Source organism: Electrophorus electricus, chromosome 23 (assembly GCF_013358815.1).
Source record: "Electrophorus electricus isolate fEleEle1 chromosome 23, fEleEle1.pri, whole genome shotgun sequence".
NCBI lineage: Eukaryota > Metazoa > Chordata > Actinopteri > Gymnotiformes > Gymnotidae > Electrophorus > Electrophorus electricus.
The window spans coordinates 10,021,679-10,037,080 of record NC_049557.1 but is presented as its reverse complement, the minus strand read 5'-3'; the positions used below and the strand labels follow the sequence as shown (position 1 = coordinate 10,037,080).

The 15,402-nt window shown below is 45.5% G+C and overlaps 2 protein-coding genes across 3 annotated transcripts in view; both read right to left on the bottom strand.

The window, feature by feature from the left end:
• Nucleotides 1-328: 328 nt before the first annotated feature.
• sin3b (SIN3 transcription regulator family member B) lies at nt 329-10,665 on the bottom strand. Of its 2 annotated transcripts, none has more exons than XM_027025865.2 (19): nt 10,180-10,665; nt 8,557-8,663; nt 8,312-8,465; nt 7,661-7,987; nt 7,051-7,203; nt 6,747-6,869; nt 6,442-6,531; nt 6,219-6,337; nt 5,893-6,103; nt 5,048-5,164; nt 4,719-4,957; nt 4,377-4,560; nt 3,548-4,253; nt 3,218-3,387; nt 2,804-2,977; nt 2,075-2,167; nt 1,809-1,903; nt 1,445-1,643; nt 329-1,317 (listed from the first exon to the last, which is right to left on the bottom strand). In XM_027025865.2, exons 1-19 carry the CDS (start codon nt 10,279-10,281, stop codon nt 1,084-1,086), a joined length of 3,597 nt encoding a protein of 1,198 aa, XP_026881666.2. In that variant the 5' UTR covers nt 10,282-10,665; the 3' UTR covers nt 329-1,083. The 2 variants fall into 2 exon arrangements, with proteins under 2 accessions (XP_026881666.2, XP_026881667.2); XM_027025866.2 differs by lacking the exon at nt 10,180-10,665 and adding an exon at nt 9,276-9,570.
• Nucleotides 10,666-12,505: 1,840 nt separating this feature from the next.
• Nucleotides 12,506-15,402, bottom strand: part of xpr1a (xenotropic and polytropic retrovirus receptor 1a) — an 81,034-nt gene continuing 78,137 nt past the window's right edge. The window contains exon 15 of the mRNA XM_035522193.1: nt 12,506-15,260. Within this exon, the coding sequence (XP_035378086.1) occupies nt 15,203-15,260 (58 nt within the window). The 3' untranslated portion in view covers nt 12,506-15,202. The remainder of the gene's footprint in view (nt 15,261-15,402) is intronic.

Genomic DNA, 15,402 nt, shown 5'->3' with positions numbered 1-15,402 from the left:
CGTCAGTCTGATTTCAAGCACATTTATCAAAACTCATCAAGCAAGCCAAGTTGTTCCAAAGCATCTCCAGGTATTAGACTGTAGCTCATGTTCTTATCAACCCTAAAACGGCTGTAGGACAAAAGGTTTGTGCACATAGATATCAGTGTCGTTCAAACCAAGTCATGTGGTCATTGACGGCAAGTAAGGGTGGGCTAATCTGGACAGATTAACGCACCATTGCCAGCTGTGACAGGATCAGCACCGTGGTACCATGGGTCAGCAAAGATGAGAACGAGCTGGAGAAAAAGTAGTGGGGAGAATAAAGGCCCCACCTACTGACAGGCTATAACTGCACAACTAGGCTGTTTATTTTAATGTAACTGATACAGGATAAATGTTATACATTCTTTTCAAAACACTGATATTTCATCATTCTCTGTTTTAATATGTAAAAATTACACCAAACATAAGCAAAGATTTGGCGAAATCATCGATATGATACATGATTCAGACATTTAACAAAAACTAACAAAACGACTCAGTCTGGCAAGTGTGCAAAGCTGCCTCTGGCACTCCAGAAGAAAAACAAACAAACAAACAAACAAACAAACAAACAAACAAACAAGAAGCGACTGAAGTCTTGACATTAGGAATCGGCTGCCAGCAAACACCAACATAATTCTCAATCAATGTCACATCAATCAATCGTAAGGAAGTACAGACTACATACGGTCTCTGCAAACGCTGTACACATGCCCAAGGAAATCCCACAGTTCCTAAGACACACATGATCCATTCCTCACACTCTCACACTCACAAAAGGACCTTCTGGTTTCATATGCTAAAAACTACACTGGTCGTTGATTTAAAAAGTTCAACATTCTCGTTTTGCTCTGATTGCATGGTCGTAGCCCTCAGCAGGAACGGCGGCGCTGTTTCCGTCGTCATGTCCTCTCCACACCGCTGCTGTATTCTTCTGTGCTGACTGTCTCACACGGGGGGTGGGGGCAGGGGGTGGGGACAGACAGATGAGTGCGGCGAAAGAAAGGGAGAAAGTGCGACAGAATGTTCAGGGGGCGGGCCGAGTTCAGAAGGGCGGGGTTACGGCGAAGCTGGAACCTTGCTGCTGTAGTGCACCTGGTAGCGGTTGACAGGTTGACCTTTGACCTGTGTGGACAGACAGGTGGTTTTGCAAGGCAGCATGTCGTCATGGTCGTCTCCGAGGAGCCAGGCCTGCACGGAGCGCTCTGCCGCCGCAGAGACGTGCTGCGCCTGCCAGGAGCCGTGGAACTCCGCAAAGCGCTTATGCTGTAACCTCGCAACCCGCAACTGGGACTACACACACACACACACACACACACACGAGAATGGAGATGAGGGATCTTTCCCAGTCCTACACCACACACTGTTGTAAAGTGCGTCACAAGCAGGTTCACTTACGGGGGGCGGGGGGTTGTTTTACCTTGCGTGCCTTTAGCAGAGCACCCCGTCGGTACATGTAGTCCTCAGAGTTCATCACAAACACCATTTTGTGGGTGTTGAGTTTGAAACGGCAGTCGAGGCTTCCGGCACTTTCCACACCCAGCTGACCACGCCACTCTCTACGGCAGCGCAGAGCCTCCACCTGCCTCAACTGCCACCGCCGGAAATGTCTCAGGTTCCTACACACACGCATGCGCGCACACACACACACACTCTACAACTCAACTGCTCACACGTAGGCATGAATTCTCTTTAAATGTAAATGCAACCACAAACTAATGAATCTGTCAACACCTCTCTGGTGTTCCTGTGTGCACGCATGTGTGTGAACGAGTGTGTCTCACCTGGGTAGGAACACAGGTTTGAAGTAATAGCCATCAGCCTGTGTACACGAGGATGCCTCAGTCCCAACAAACTGCTCCATGTAGTTAGACAGGCACTGGACACACACACACACACACACACACACACACTTCACACATCTGCTAAGTCAGGGTAATAATTTCTGCACTTCACTAAAGCTTGTCTGGATTTAGTGGAATCCTGACATGAAGTGCTCTGGTCTGACTGGAGATGCTTTGATGTTACAGTACACACACACACACACAACCTGCACATCCAGTGGTTCATCTGCCTGGGCTTCCTCGGTGTCTAGCAGCTCGATGGTCAGAGTGACCTGGCCTTTATTCTGGATAAACATGACCTGTAACCAACACACACACACACACACACACTTAACATCTTTAGCATTCATTTCCCTCAAATGGTGGGGGCGTTGTGTGCTCAGGGTCTGGCAGGGCACCTGGTGTTCCTTGCTCTCTGCAGTGTGTGAAACTGTCTAAAATACTAGTTTAGAGCAGAAGTGTGAAAACTTAGTATCATTAGATTAACTTCAGAAGATTTAAATTGAAATTCAGTTTAAAACAGAAATGGTAAGGACAGCAAATGAGAGAGCGCATAGCACATGTTCCTCCGAGCTGCCCGCAGTAACGGGCGTTTATCTGGGCAGAAGGCATGGTGACCCTTCCCCGCGCTGACCAGGTGAAACAGGAAACATCTGTGGTGATGTAGATTCTAGACGCTGTTTAGGAAACCATGTGTTGTGGGTTGGTTTTCTTGGTTAAATAGTCAAATCTGGGTCACAGACGCTCTGAAATCAAGCCGTTATGGAATGTGGTCAAGAGCGCCAGAAGCATCTCAACAGAATTTATTTAAATTTCCAAACACACAAATAACGAGACACATGTACTAGTCTGTGGAGGGTGTGTGAACATTGGAAGGTTCAGAGAGGCAGTGATGGGGCGTGGCGTGTGACGGAGGTGGGCAAACGCTTGCGCACCTTGAAGCAGTTCTCCTCGGTCATGATCCGCTCCGCCTTCCACTGGTAGCTGGTCTCCCAGGCCGCACGCACACACTGGGAGGACAGGTTCCCACCCGCCGCCCCGCGCTTCTGCTCCGCCGTGTACAGCTCCACCACTTGTAGACACACCTCATCACTGACCAGGTGCTGCAGCTGCACACACATGCGCAGCAATTTCAGACAAGCACTAAACCCCATTTGCCCTGAGGAGTAACACTGAAGTGAGAGGCCTGTACACTCAGACTTGCAGGTCTACGTGGAGGTGAAGGACCCGCACGGGCATGCTCGCCGTGTGAAGCAGAACTGAGAGAACAATCCTGAAGCTCAGCGGTCAGCCTGGCCTCAGGGAGTGCTCAACCGCAATCGCTCAGACACGCGCGACACCACCCCCACCTGCCGTACGATGTTCTGAATGAGCTTGTCGATGGTGAAGCCAATGTAGGCGTGGATGGTGAACATCTCACGCAGGGTATCCTCAAACTGGGTAGACTCCAGATTCCCGTCCAGGAGACTGCGGACCATGTCCAGAAACGCTGGGTAGTATTCTTCCAACTCCACCTCACCTATACACAGTTTCAGAACACTAAATGTGAGTGAGGACATATTCATTGAATACTTTATTAATTCTTCGCGGTAAATTTGAGTTTGTTTGTTTGAGAGCCTGCGTGTGTGGACAGGGGTGTGTGTGTGTGTGCGCGCGCGCACGTGCGTGTTTGCTCTTACTGGGCTGTTTAAGTCGTAACTCCATTGCCAGGTCCGTGGCCTTGTCTCTGCGGCCCTCAGCCACCAGGTGGCGCTCAGCGTTGCGCTCTGCGCGGTGCTCCAGTAGCTGCCGTTCGGCCTGCCGATAGACGCGCAGCAGCCGCGCACACAGAGTCTGGTGCAGCCGCAGAAAGAAGTACCAGTTGTTGTTCACAAAGAACAGGTTGTAGACGCCGTCCACGTGGGTCTGGAGCTCGGCCCCGCCCGGCGGCTCCTGCTCCTTCTGCGTGGGCGGAGCGGTGGGGGCCTCCATGCCGGGCGGGGACGCGCAGCGCCTCCTCCTGACCTCTCCGTTCAGCTGGCCACCTGCCGCCCCTGCCGTTCCCAGGCTCCCCACTGCTGAGGCCGGCTCCACTGTCCCACCTGCCGTGCCGCCCCCCTCCTCCATGTCGGCCTCCTCGTCTGTCCACTCCTCCGTCTCGCTCAGCTCCCCCCGGCGGGAGAAGAAGAGGTCAGGAACGAAGTGCTGGACGAGGCGTTTGATGTGGTCCTTGTCCTCTTTGTGGATGGTGGGCTGGCGTTTCACATGGTAGATGATGAGGGAGGCTGCGTCCTCCAGGATCTGTTTGTCCTCATAGGTGAAGACCAGGTGGGGCTCACTGATGGCTCCGCCCCCCTCACGGCCCTGCTGTCCGACTCCTCCTTCCTCCGTACTCTGCTCCTGGCGCTACACACACACACACACACACACACACACACACACAGTCTTGAAAGAGATTCGCCCTAACTACAAGTTCAGCAGAGCGGTGTGGTTCCTCTAACGAGTGCAGGCGGCTCTCGGCCCATTTACCTCGTCATAGATGCTCTCGATCTCGTTGAGGAGACTCTTGGAGCGCAGGGCCTTCATGTCATTCTGTTTGAAATTAACTCCTTGGTGGTCGAGGGACTTGAGGTAAGCCTTCTCATATTGCTCACGCCAGATCTTATTAAAACCCTGCTGTGCTTCTCGCCACTCCTCCTCTTTCGCCTTCAACCTGACACACACACACACACACACACACACACACCCTCAAAATCATCACTCAGCACCAAGCAAGCTATAACTATCTCTAAAGCATACCCTAATTACAAATTTATTTTATAAAGTGTGTAAGTGAATAAGTGAGTAGAGAGAAAGAGGGGCTTCATTGACCTCTTCAGTACAACCGGAACTGCAGTAGCAGGGTTTCTCTTTAGCCCCTCAATAATCTCAGGAGCTTTGTCACCATAGATACGATACACAGCACGTCGCTGGATGACCTCAGAGGTGCCACCGAGGCAGTCATCCAATCGGAAGCGGTCTTGGTCCTCTGGTGAAAGGCGTGAGAGCTTTTTCTGAACGCTCTCCAAAACTCTGATGGTTGCCAAGTTGGTCTCCAATACAACATCCAACTACAATGATGGAATGTAGAAAAATTCTAAATTACACACCAAACAGCAATTACCTCAAACCCCTCACCTCAAACCCTCTTCTGCCCTCACCTCAAACCTCTCATCCTCACAGCGGTGGAGCTGTTCCTCGTAAGGTGTTTTCTTGGAGCTCACAAAGGTGGAATCTTCTGACCAGGATGGAAATGACACCCAGGTGTCATTCAGTACCTACAGGAGGAGCGGCAGAAAGACAGAACTTCACTGAGAGAATGTCCCCCAGGAAGAGAGACAGAAAGACAGAACTTCACTGAGAGAACATCCTCGACATTTCCATTTACAGAATATATGCCCCCCCCCCCCCCCCCCCCCCCCCCCCGGATTGAACCCATGACCTGACCAGGATCACAATACACAATAATCATGGTGCCATAGGTTCTCACTGTGTCTTGGTTGGCAGACTGGCAACACTTCACGTTTGACACCAATCAATCATTGTTTACGTTCCCACACAAATTTGTAGGTCTTTGGAGAAGGGAGGGAAGTTATTGACAAAAAATGGCTACAGAAAAGCGTTACGTTTTGTGTTCAGAAAAAGAAAAAAAATGAACCAAGACCCATTCCTGGGTGTCACAGAGAGGACATTATACGCTCCATGTCCTTCAGAGAGAACGGAGAGGACATTATAGGCTATCTGTACTTCAGAGAACTTGTTGACAAATGTGTTAACATGTCAAGAGTATTAAATGCATCTATCTACCAAGTTTACTGTATGTAAACAAAAAGTCTCATGGAGGAACATGACTGGGTTTTGAGAACTGTACACGCTAATGTTAAATGGAACATAAATGTAAATAAACAAACAAATCCGTGTTTTAAATATCAGGTGGTTTCACATTCATTCTGAGTGTAACTGGCAGCAGGAAGCCTTTTCCGCTCGCTGTGCACTGTGCCGTTACCTCTTTGCAGAGGGCAGTGCGTCCACTGCATTTGGGCTGCTGGTAGGTCTTGGGTAGGGCTCTGTAGCTGGAGCCCAGCCTTTTACACGAGGCATAGTCCACCTCCCTGCCCCCCGCCTCCATGTAGCGGTCAGAGAGGCCCGACACAGAGTGGGAGAGCTCCTTCTCCCCAAGAAAGGACTTAAACTGGGTGTAGAGTTCCGGAAACTTCCTATGGCGCAAAACAGCACAGACACATTCATATCAAAGTGAAAGGACATGCGAGAAAAGTGAAGCTTCATAAGAGAAAAAAAAAAAAAAAAAAAAAAAAAAAAAAAGACATTTACCCTAGGAATGGAGTGACCAGCTGTAGGAGCTCTGCTCCTGACACCACCTCCTGGTTAAAGAGGGCAATGCACCGGAGAAAGTTTTCATACACCTCCTGGCTCTTAAAGAGACGACGAACCTGCACGCATGAGAGCGAGAAAACAAACCTCAGAAAAGGAGGAGTCACCAAGAACCTGTGGCTAAGACCACTGAACAGGAGCAGACCTACTGGAACTCACTCACCTTGTCAAAGAAAGTGAACTCACGAAGAACTCCATGTTTCCCAACGGCAGCAAACGACTGGTCTTTGGAGCACGAAAACTTCATTTTCTTCTGTGATGATAAAGTAAAAACACTTTAAAATATCCAACACAAAAAGGTTAGTTGTGTCTCTCAAAGTCTGGAGGCCTGTGCTACAGATCAGCTAATGTGCACTTTAACCTCAGCATAACCCCACTGGACCAATCACATCCTCCTAAAGACCGTATGAATAGCATCGTACACAAATGTTAATTACAAAGTACTGGAGGAAAGGGGTGTGGCCAGACCTTGAGCAGCGGGGTCATGTGAGGCAGGAGGACAGGGCGGGGCCTCTTTTTGCTCTGTTTGCTTAGCTCCTCCTCCTCCATCTTTTTAACATGCTCCTTTCCAGTCAGTGAGCCTCCGGTGAACTGCCATTCAAATGCAGAACAGAGCTGTGAGCTTTCCTTTTAAAAGATTGCGTGCACACAATTAAACCCTAAAAATACACTGATTATATATAGAGTATATATTGAAATGCTTGGCAGAGAACATTTTAGGGCTCCCCCTAGTGGAGACCCACACATCTGTGAGAAGGGGTTGTGTTCTGACCAGAGATCGCTTGGCATCAGGCAGGAATTGTCCAAACTCAGCAAGCAGATCCTCCTGGCCTCTGAACAGACTGGCCACTTTGGAGAAAACCTCGTCTTCAGTCATGCCCGCACTACTGCGACTCCTGTTCTCCTTCAGGTCAAGCTGCTCCTTCTGTAGCGCACACACACACCAAACACACATTACACAACACCACACAACTACATCCATAACAGATACACAACACACAATCATACCACAAGCACACAATGCCAGTGTCCCACAACCAGAAGTAACTTTAGGGACCACAGACTACAGTCGATCTAGGGACACACAATACCGCACAACACACAGCTACAGTTGATCTGATGACAACATTCATATTGCACAACCCACTACTATAAAAGGAATCTCTAAACTTTAAATTAACTATTGTACATTAATTAAACTATTGCATAAATTAACTATTGTGCCTTTTAGTAGTACAGTACTGTGGTCGTTGGCCCTTTACAGTAGTACAGTACTGCGGTCATTAGCCTTTTATAGCCATTATAGCCACGCTCGTGGTTATGAGCGTCTGTCAGATCTCTGTGAATCATAGGACCAAATCCTCATTCAGCTCTTATCTTACCTGATATGTGTGCAGTATCTCCAGGAAAGACCTGTAGATCTCAGGGTGGTCCAGAAAACGGCTTTTGATCTTGTTCACATAACTGATGGCACTGTCAAACTCCACAGGGCTAGGTTCTGAGGGTGGAGACACAGATGATGTGGCAGCCTGTGATTGGCTGGGCAGGGGCAGGGCCAGCCTGCTGGTAGGTTCTGGTGGTCCTGAGGAGGAGACACTTTGAGGTGACGCGACAGGTTCGCTCTGAGCCGAGCTCAGCTCCGCCACTGCCGAGGATGAAGACTGGCTGGCTACAGAACTCACGCTGTTCTTGCCTTTTCCTGGTGACACCTGCACACACCGACACACATTTATGGCATTTAGATGAGTCCAAAGCGACTTATAATTCTGAATGACCACAACTTGAGTAATCGAGGGTTAAGGGTCTTGCTCAGGGGTTCAACAGCGTTCACTTAGCAGTGGTGGGGCTTGAACCAGCAACCTTCTGATTACAAGTCAAGTACCTTAACCAATGAGCTACCACTGCATCACACCCACCCAGCTGCTGATCAGAAGCAAAAACACCAGGCCTCCTACCTGTTCAACCAATACAGTTGGACGTTAGACCATGGCCCAAACATGTTTTACTCAACAGTGAGGTGAAGGAGACTATACCTGGGCAGTGAAGGAGGACTGAAGAAATGCCATCCCATTCTTGGGAATTTCAATTCGATAGCCTGGTGGCAAAAAGGCGTTAAACCCCAAAACAAGGTCTGGATGTCCATGGAATAACTGGGACACGCGGTTTATTACGCCTGGTGTGTCAATACTGTGGGAAACAAAGAAAGTGATTAACAGTCAGCCTAAAACTTTGTCTTTTAAACAATAAACAGGTAATTATTGTGAATTGGTAAACAAACCTTTGAGACTTAAATTCTTTCATTATGTCAAGAAATTTATTGTATATTCCGGGATCATTTGCGAAGCGTATTTTAACTTGATCCAGATATGATAAGGCATCTTCTACCTGCGACAAGGAAAGCGTGGTTAAGTTTTTTTGCAAGCAGTTCTCCTATCTGAAAAAGAGCCATCACGTCTATTATAACAGAAAGCCCTGGAAAGATCCACGTCTCTAAATGTAGGCATTGATTTTGAGAGTCAAGTTAAATTTGTGGTACATTCTGAAAATGTTATGGGCACATGAACTGTAAAGGAGGAGGCTATTAACACAACTTAAGCAGTAGACTGCAGTTCGTGTACTACTGACATAAAAGCAGCATTTTAGCTACAGTAAACTGCGAGAAATGCTAAAAGTAAGGAACGCACACGAAGGTACTTATTGTACACAAGAGAAAACCGATTAAGATCACAGGGTAAAATATGAGATACTCTCAACAACCTGGTTTGCATACCGTTATCTCTAGCAAAACCCATTTTAAAATTTCTAGCGTTGCAAACACAAGTGCAATGTCAGGAGACGAATGAAAACTGCCCAGGCTAGCCATCTTAACCTAGCTTACGTCCGAAAAAGAAACCGCTAACAAACTCAACAGAAGCCATGAAAACAGCTAGCTAGCCTAAAAACACCACCACCACACATTTATCGCAGACCAAAGTACATTACAAACAACTTATTTACCGTTCACACATGTAGTTCACAACAGCCCTTTTCATTTCACTTGGATCACTAAACACTGTTTATTATGCTAACGTTAGCCGGAGTGGCAAAAATGGAGACGTGTGTGCAAAAGGAGCCGAAATTCTCCATCATTTCACCACAGCGCCGAATAGTTAGCTTAGCTCAACGACCGTTAGCCTCGCCAGATGACCGTTAACCGTAAGGCTCTGGACGTCTGATGGTAATATTAAAACGCTCGACAGTGAGAGTGAAACGTTTGACAGAAATATTAAAACGGCGCTCAGTTACAGGGAACACCAAAGACGTGGCTCGTTGGACCGCTGACTATAGGCTAGGCTAGGTTAGGCTTGCTGTGGGCTGTCCTGCAGGACAGTACTGGCTAACAAAGACACCGTTACATGTCCACACTTTACGTTAAATCATCCGAAGAAAACACGAGTCACCTGTCCAACTCCAGGTCCACCGGCTATCTAGTCAATCGCGTTACTGACCAATGTAAAAGGGTAGACTATTGTTTTATAGGACGAAGTTGAGTGCAGCTGGATGAAAACCGACGTTACAGCTCTGTCGCTGCGTTGATTAAATAAATGTAGGTTAGCTAAGGTTAAGGTAGATATAGTCAACAAACACGAAGTTAGTGAAGACACTGCGTGAGGTGTTTCACGAGCAGCTAGCAGTACTCTAATAGTTGTGCTATAGTACTGGTAGTACTCTGGCAGTGCCCGTAATCGTCTCGTAGCACTAGTAACACTCTTGTAGTGCTCTCACAACCCGAATCAAGGATTGTTGCTACAACGTTACTTTAGTAAATCGGTGTCGACCACAAAATGGTTGTCTCTGTTCAGATCACACAAGCTAACGGGAACAACATCACTTTCTCCCTCACTGTTGCAGTGCGTCTTACCTTCAGTTTCTGAAAGTGCTGCTGCTGTTTCTGAACACTGTAGGCCTTGTCTTGGACTTGGTTGATCTGCTTCGTGGTGCTGTGCGCCTGAATCTTCGCCATTGATCCCAACAGCTACCAAGCCACAACTCAATGATTTACTCCCTCCGTATTTCCCCCCCCCAAGGAAGCGCACAACACTTCGAGCAGGCAGAACACTCCGCCGGCCAGCACAGCCAGTCGTCCTCCCCGCGTTTGTGGTCCTGCTAGCAGAGAGCAGCTAGCGGTACTGCCAACAGCCCACAAAAAGAAAAACCTTTGCAAGTAGCACCACGACGGCCCTCTGGGGTCAAACTGAATCAAGTCCAAGCGTGCGCATCGACCGGATAAGTAACGAGGCGTATTCCGAGAAAGGAAAAAAACCCGAAGATTTACTAGAACAGTTGCGGAATATGATTTTAACAACTATTGCCTGTCTCTTTAAATTCGGCGGCAGCTGAGCAGTCGGTTCTGCCGTCCGGAAGCGGAGGGCACGTGAAAAATGAAAACGCGCGTACGCACGCGCAGCGAGGAGGGGCGTAGAGTGCTGCGGCTGCTACAAATATGAACGGGATTCATTGGGATTAAAGTTTAATTGGGATTAAATCTTCATTGAGATTAGATCTTCATTGAGATTAAAGCTTCATTGGTATGAAATCTTCATTGAGATTAAAGATTCATTGAGATTAGATCTTCAGTGGGATTAAAGCTTCATTAAGATTAGAGCTTCATTGAGATTACCTCTTCATTGGGATTAAATCTTCACTGGTATTAGATCTTCATTGATATTAGATTTTAATTGGGATTAAGGCTTCATTGAGATTAGATCTTCACTGGGATTAACGCTTCTTTGATATTAGAGCTTCATTGTTCATCAGGAGGATGTCGGGCTACACATGAGGGACGGGGGTAAATAAACATGACGAGAGAGCATCCCAATCTGGCTTCTTTTAAATACCGACAATGCAAATGTAATACATGGATGCTATGAAAGGTTTGTTTGAATCTATGCATAAAACTTAAGATATGTAAATATCTTGCTTTATTTTGCATCTCAAATTCAGAACCCTAAATGGGCAAATATTAAGACAAATTCATATTTAATAATATGTAATTGTGTTTACATAATTGTTAGTGGCAACCGACATGATATTCATTCAAATGTTTTAATCATGGTTTTAAATAAAAAGGCTGACACAGAATTAAGGTTTTAAAAATAAGCGTGGTTTATAAAACCAAGTTATGACACGATCACCAAAGTGTGTACAGAAATACAAATGAGACCATCAGTACAATCATCATAGTACATCATGGTGCACTCAACATTTAAAACTACTCTGTAAAGTGAACTTTGAGTCTTCATCTCTTTATGTCAAACACAGAACTAAGCTAAGCTTTTACCTACTGTTTTCTAATTCAGTCCTCAGTTATTAAAAGTATCTCTGTCTATGAACTACATACATTGTCACAGTCTTTAATTTAAGAAAGGATACAACATCAAGATCAAAGATAGGAAAGATGCAGAGATATCAAGCACTTAACATCATGGCATTAGCAAGCAGACAAACCGACAACCCCCAATGGAAAAAACCCCACAATGTCAGGGCCTAGGGTCCATTAATATTTAGGTATTTGAAGATGTAAGAAAATGAATGTACAAATCACCCTCCAGTGAGAAGGCGCCCCTCCTCACTGAACCCAACATGGTTCAGACTGGACACTCGTGGTGAGCGAATATCTCTAATTCTAATTCTCATGTGCGTCAGCACCCAATCCCCATCCTGATGAGGCGCGTGGCCACGATGGCTGAAGAGGTAGAGCCCTGAATGATCGAAAAGCAACACCACGAGAAGATCAATCACATTCCACAGTCACAAGAGCACTGTCCTATTCTGATACACAGCTTGACAACAGTTACACATAAGACAGGATTGTGAACCATCAAAAAATGCCCCTCGTTAACCATAATACTGCTTGTTTAAAGCAAAAAATACCCCAAAACAAAACAAATAAAACAAAAAAACTATCAAGTCATAAATAATTAGTACAATAAATTAAGCAGCATTCCTATACACATGATGAAAAATAAATTAAAGTATTTACAGTGAAACATCAAAGTAGCATGCAGGCAAGACTGGCAAAGGAACAAAGTGGAGCTCAGAGCCCTGTGTGTGTGTGTGTGTGTGTGTGTGTGTGTGTGTGTGTGTGTGTGTGTGTGTGTGTGTGAGTGTGTGTGAGTGTGTGTGTGTGTGTGTGTGTGTGGTGTGAGTGTGTGTGTGTGTGTGTGAGTGTGTGTGTGTGTGTGTGTGTGTGCGTGCGTGCGTGTGAGTGCGTGCGTGCGTGCGTGCGTGTGTGTGTGTGTGTGTGTGTGTTCATGTGAGACAGAAAATCTAGGGGCAGTAGTGGGCACTGACCTCTATTTCTCCAAAATGGACCAAAACAACAGTTTAGTTCTGGTAGTAAAGAACCTCTGGTGGCTACATTAGCATGAAGCAGAGGGGAATTTAATGTGGGAAGTTTGGGAGAGAATGTGGTCATTGGATCTGGGACAGCAGGTGCTGTTGTATCACAACGCAGTTGGACATGTGCACATTGTGGTAGCAGATACTAATTAAAGGAACACTAGTTACTGCACAGTGAGGACAGTATCAACATATTGTCCTTCCACTGCTGCATGTTCAGAAAAAAAAAAAAAAAAAGGAAAGAGAAGAAAAAATGCAGAGTGGCTTTAGTGGTCTACTGAAGAATGTGAACTTACATGCTCACCATTTACACGCTCACCACTTACACGCTTACCATTTACACGTTCACCACTTACACGCTCACCATTTACACACACATTTGCACACTCACCATTTACAAACTCAACATTTATAGCCAATAGATTGTGCTTGCAAACATTTACAAAATTCATTAAAAAAAAACAATAAAACAAACAAAATCAAGCAAAAAGCACAAAGCTACACAAAGTCATGGCATGTGTTATCCTCAGATAAACGATAAACAACGAATCATTACGACAGAACTGTGATAAATATGGCAGCACTTACAGTCTAAAACAGCAGGTGCTTTCTGACAGAAAGCTGAGAGAAGACCTGACAAACTAGTGTGGAAGAGTGTGGCAGTTTACTTTTGTGTGTGTGTGTGTGTGTGTGTGTGTATGTGTGTGTGTGTGTGCGCGCACGCACGCAGAAAGCAGTGACTCTCAAAAATATCCCTGTCATCTCACCTTAATGACACTAGAGGAAATTTTAGTTTTAGTTTTCACAAGTGCATCTTCCAGAACCATGGGCAGACACAGCTGCCCTGTCAACATTCCAGACCGCCTACTCTGTCTTGGCCTCTGTTTGTCTGATGGCGGGATATAACGCGTTGGCCACTGCACCAAGAAAGAAATCTATCATCTATCAAATGTTAAAAGGCGAGAGGCATTCTGCATGTGCTTGGGCAGTGCAGGTCGTCACATGGTCTGCAGGTGGCTCGGGGGTTAGATCATGGTGGGTGTGGAGGTGGGGTTCTGGATTTGCTCTTCTGATTGGTTGGTTTTTAACCATTCAGAGACAGGAACAGTAGTTCAGAGAAACAGTGAAAACATCACTGCTGTTCTGATGATGGAAAGAGTGTCCTCCAAAGGGTTTGTGCCTTAGTTGTTCAGTATAACAGCAACACTTTAAAACTTAACAGGAACTAAATAATCCAGCATTTCTCAGCTTAGCTGCAGTTCTATGCTAAAGCGCGTGTGTTTTGTCTCTTGTGGTTGGCTGTACCAGAACAGGCATTATGTCCACCAACAGTGGAGAGTGGAGGTTCAGCTCTTCAAGAAAGCAAAACAGCATATGTTTAACACCAGATGCTTCTGGAAATAAGACCTTACTAGACACTCCAGATGCTTCTGGGAATTGAGAACAATAAACACACTCTTAAATCATGACAAAAATATGACATCTATTAAGTCAAAACAATGTAGAACCGGAAATGACGCTAAAAGCCACTCTGCTGATTAGCTGTGATGCAGAGCTCCCATCCCACCTGCAGGGGGTGCTATTTTTCACACTTTTCCTGCTCAGTACTCAGAGGCTTGTTCACTGATTACGTTAAAACCAAAGAAATCACAAAAGGAATAGAAAAGACCAACAGGCTGTAAGCTAGGGACCGTTCCCTCAGATGAGCTGTGGTCTTAGTCCAGTGCTGATGTCCAGCTCCATGTGTTATCATTATCAGAGTTTGTTAGTCTTTTGATACTCTGATAGCATGACGCTTCTCCCTGCAGATTTTGGTTGTTATGATTGTAAACAGTCATATGTGTATCTGTTAATAAAAAAATTACAAATTAAACCAATATACAAATAAAACAGTCTTGCTATTGACAAATTAAATTTAAAAAATCTATTAAAACTAATCATTTTAATTAAAAAAAACCTAATAAAAATTGTGTTGTGGGTGTTTCACATGAGTGTTAATGTGTGTATTTACTGTTAGTGTTTTGTATTGATGTGTATTAGTGTGTGTATTTACTGTTAGTGTTTTGTACTGATGTGTATTACTGTGTGTTTACTGTTAGTGTTTTGTAATGATGTATATTAGTGTTTGTATATACTGTTAGTGTTTTTTTATTGTGTATTACTGTGTGTATTTACTGTTACTGTTTTGTACTGGCATGTATTAGTGTGTGTATTTACTGTTAGTGTTTGGTATTGATGTGTATTTATTAATGTGTGTATTTACTGTTAGTGTTTGGTATTGATGTGTATTTATTAATGTGTGTATTTACTGTTAGTGTTTTGTTTTGTACTGATGTGTATTAATGTGTGTATTTACTGTTAATGTTTTTTCTCTCAGTGCTGATTGTGCTTGATTACTCCTACTTTGTTCTCAGACTGTGGTGAATGTATATATGTGTACACATTGTGGAGATATATGTGTGTGTGTGTGTGTTGAGGCCGAGGCAGCTCTGTGATGTTGTGTGTGGAGGTCAGAGGTCAGAGGTGAGGTGCCTTCTCTGGGTTTAACTGAAGGCTTCGTCATCTGTGTCCTCAATCAGCACCTTGGTGTCCTTCTTGGACCTGCCACGCACACGCAGAGGAGTACAGGAATCAATTATTCAATTATTCAGTAATCAATCAAAATACAGTAGAGTCTATCACATACTACCTGACATCAGGGCAGGGCCTCCTACTACATTCCAAATAGAGTGGTAACAACTAA

Bases quoted from the DNA above. Each gene is read 5' to 3' on its own strand.
- sin3b (XM_027025865.2), bottom strand. From the start codon at position 10,281: ATGGCGAAGATTCAGGCGCACAGCACCACGAAGCAGATCAACCAAGTC. The intron at 5,165-5,892 runs GTAACGGCACAG...CTCCTCCTGTAG, and splicing joins GCACTGCCCTCTGCAAAGAG to GTACTGAATGACACCTGGGT. The intron at 1,904-2,074 runs GTTGTGTGTGTG...GTGTGTGTCCAG, and splicing joins ATGAACCACTGGATGTGCAG to TGCCTGTCTAACTACATGGA.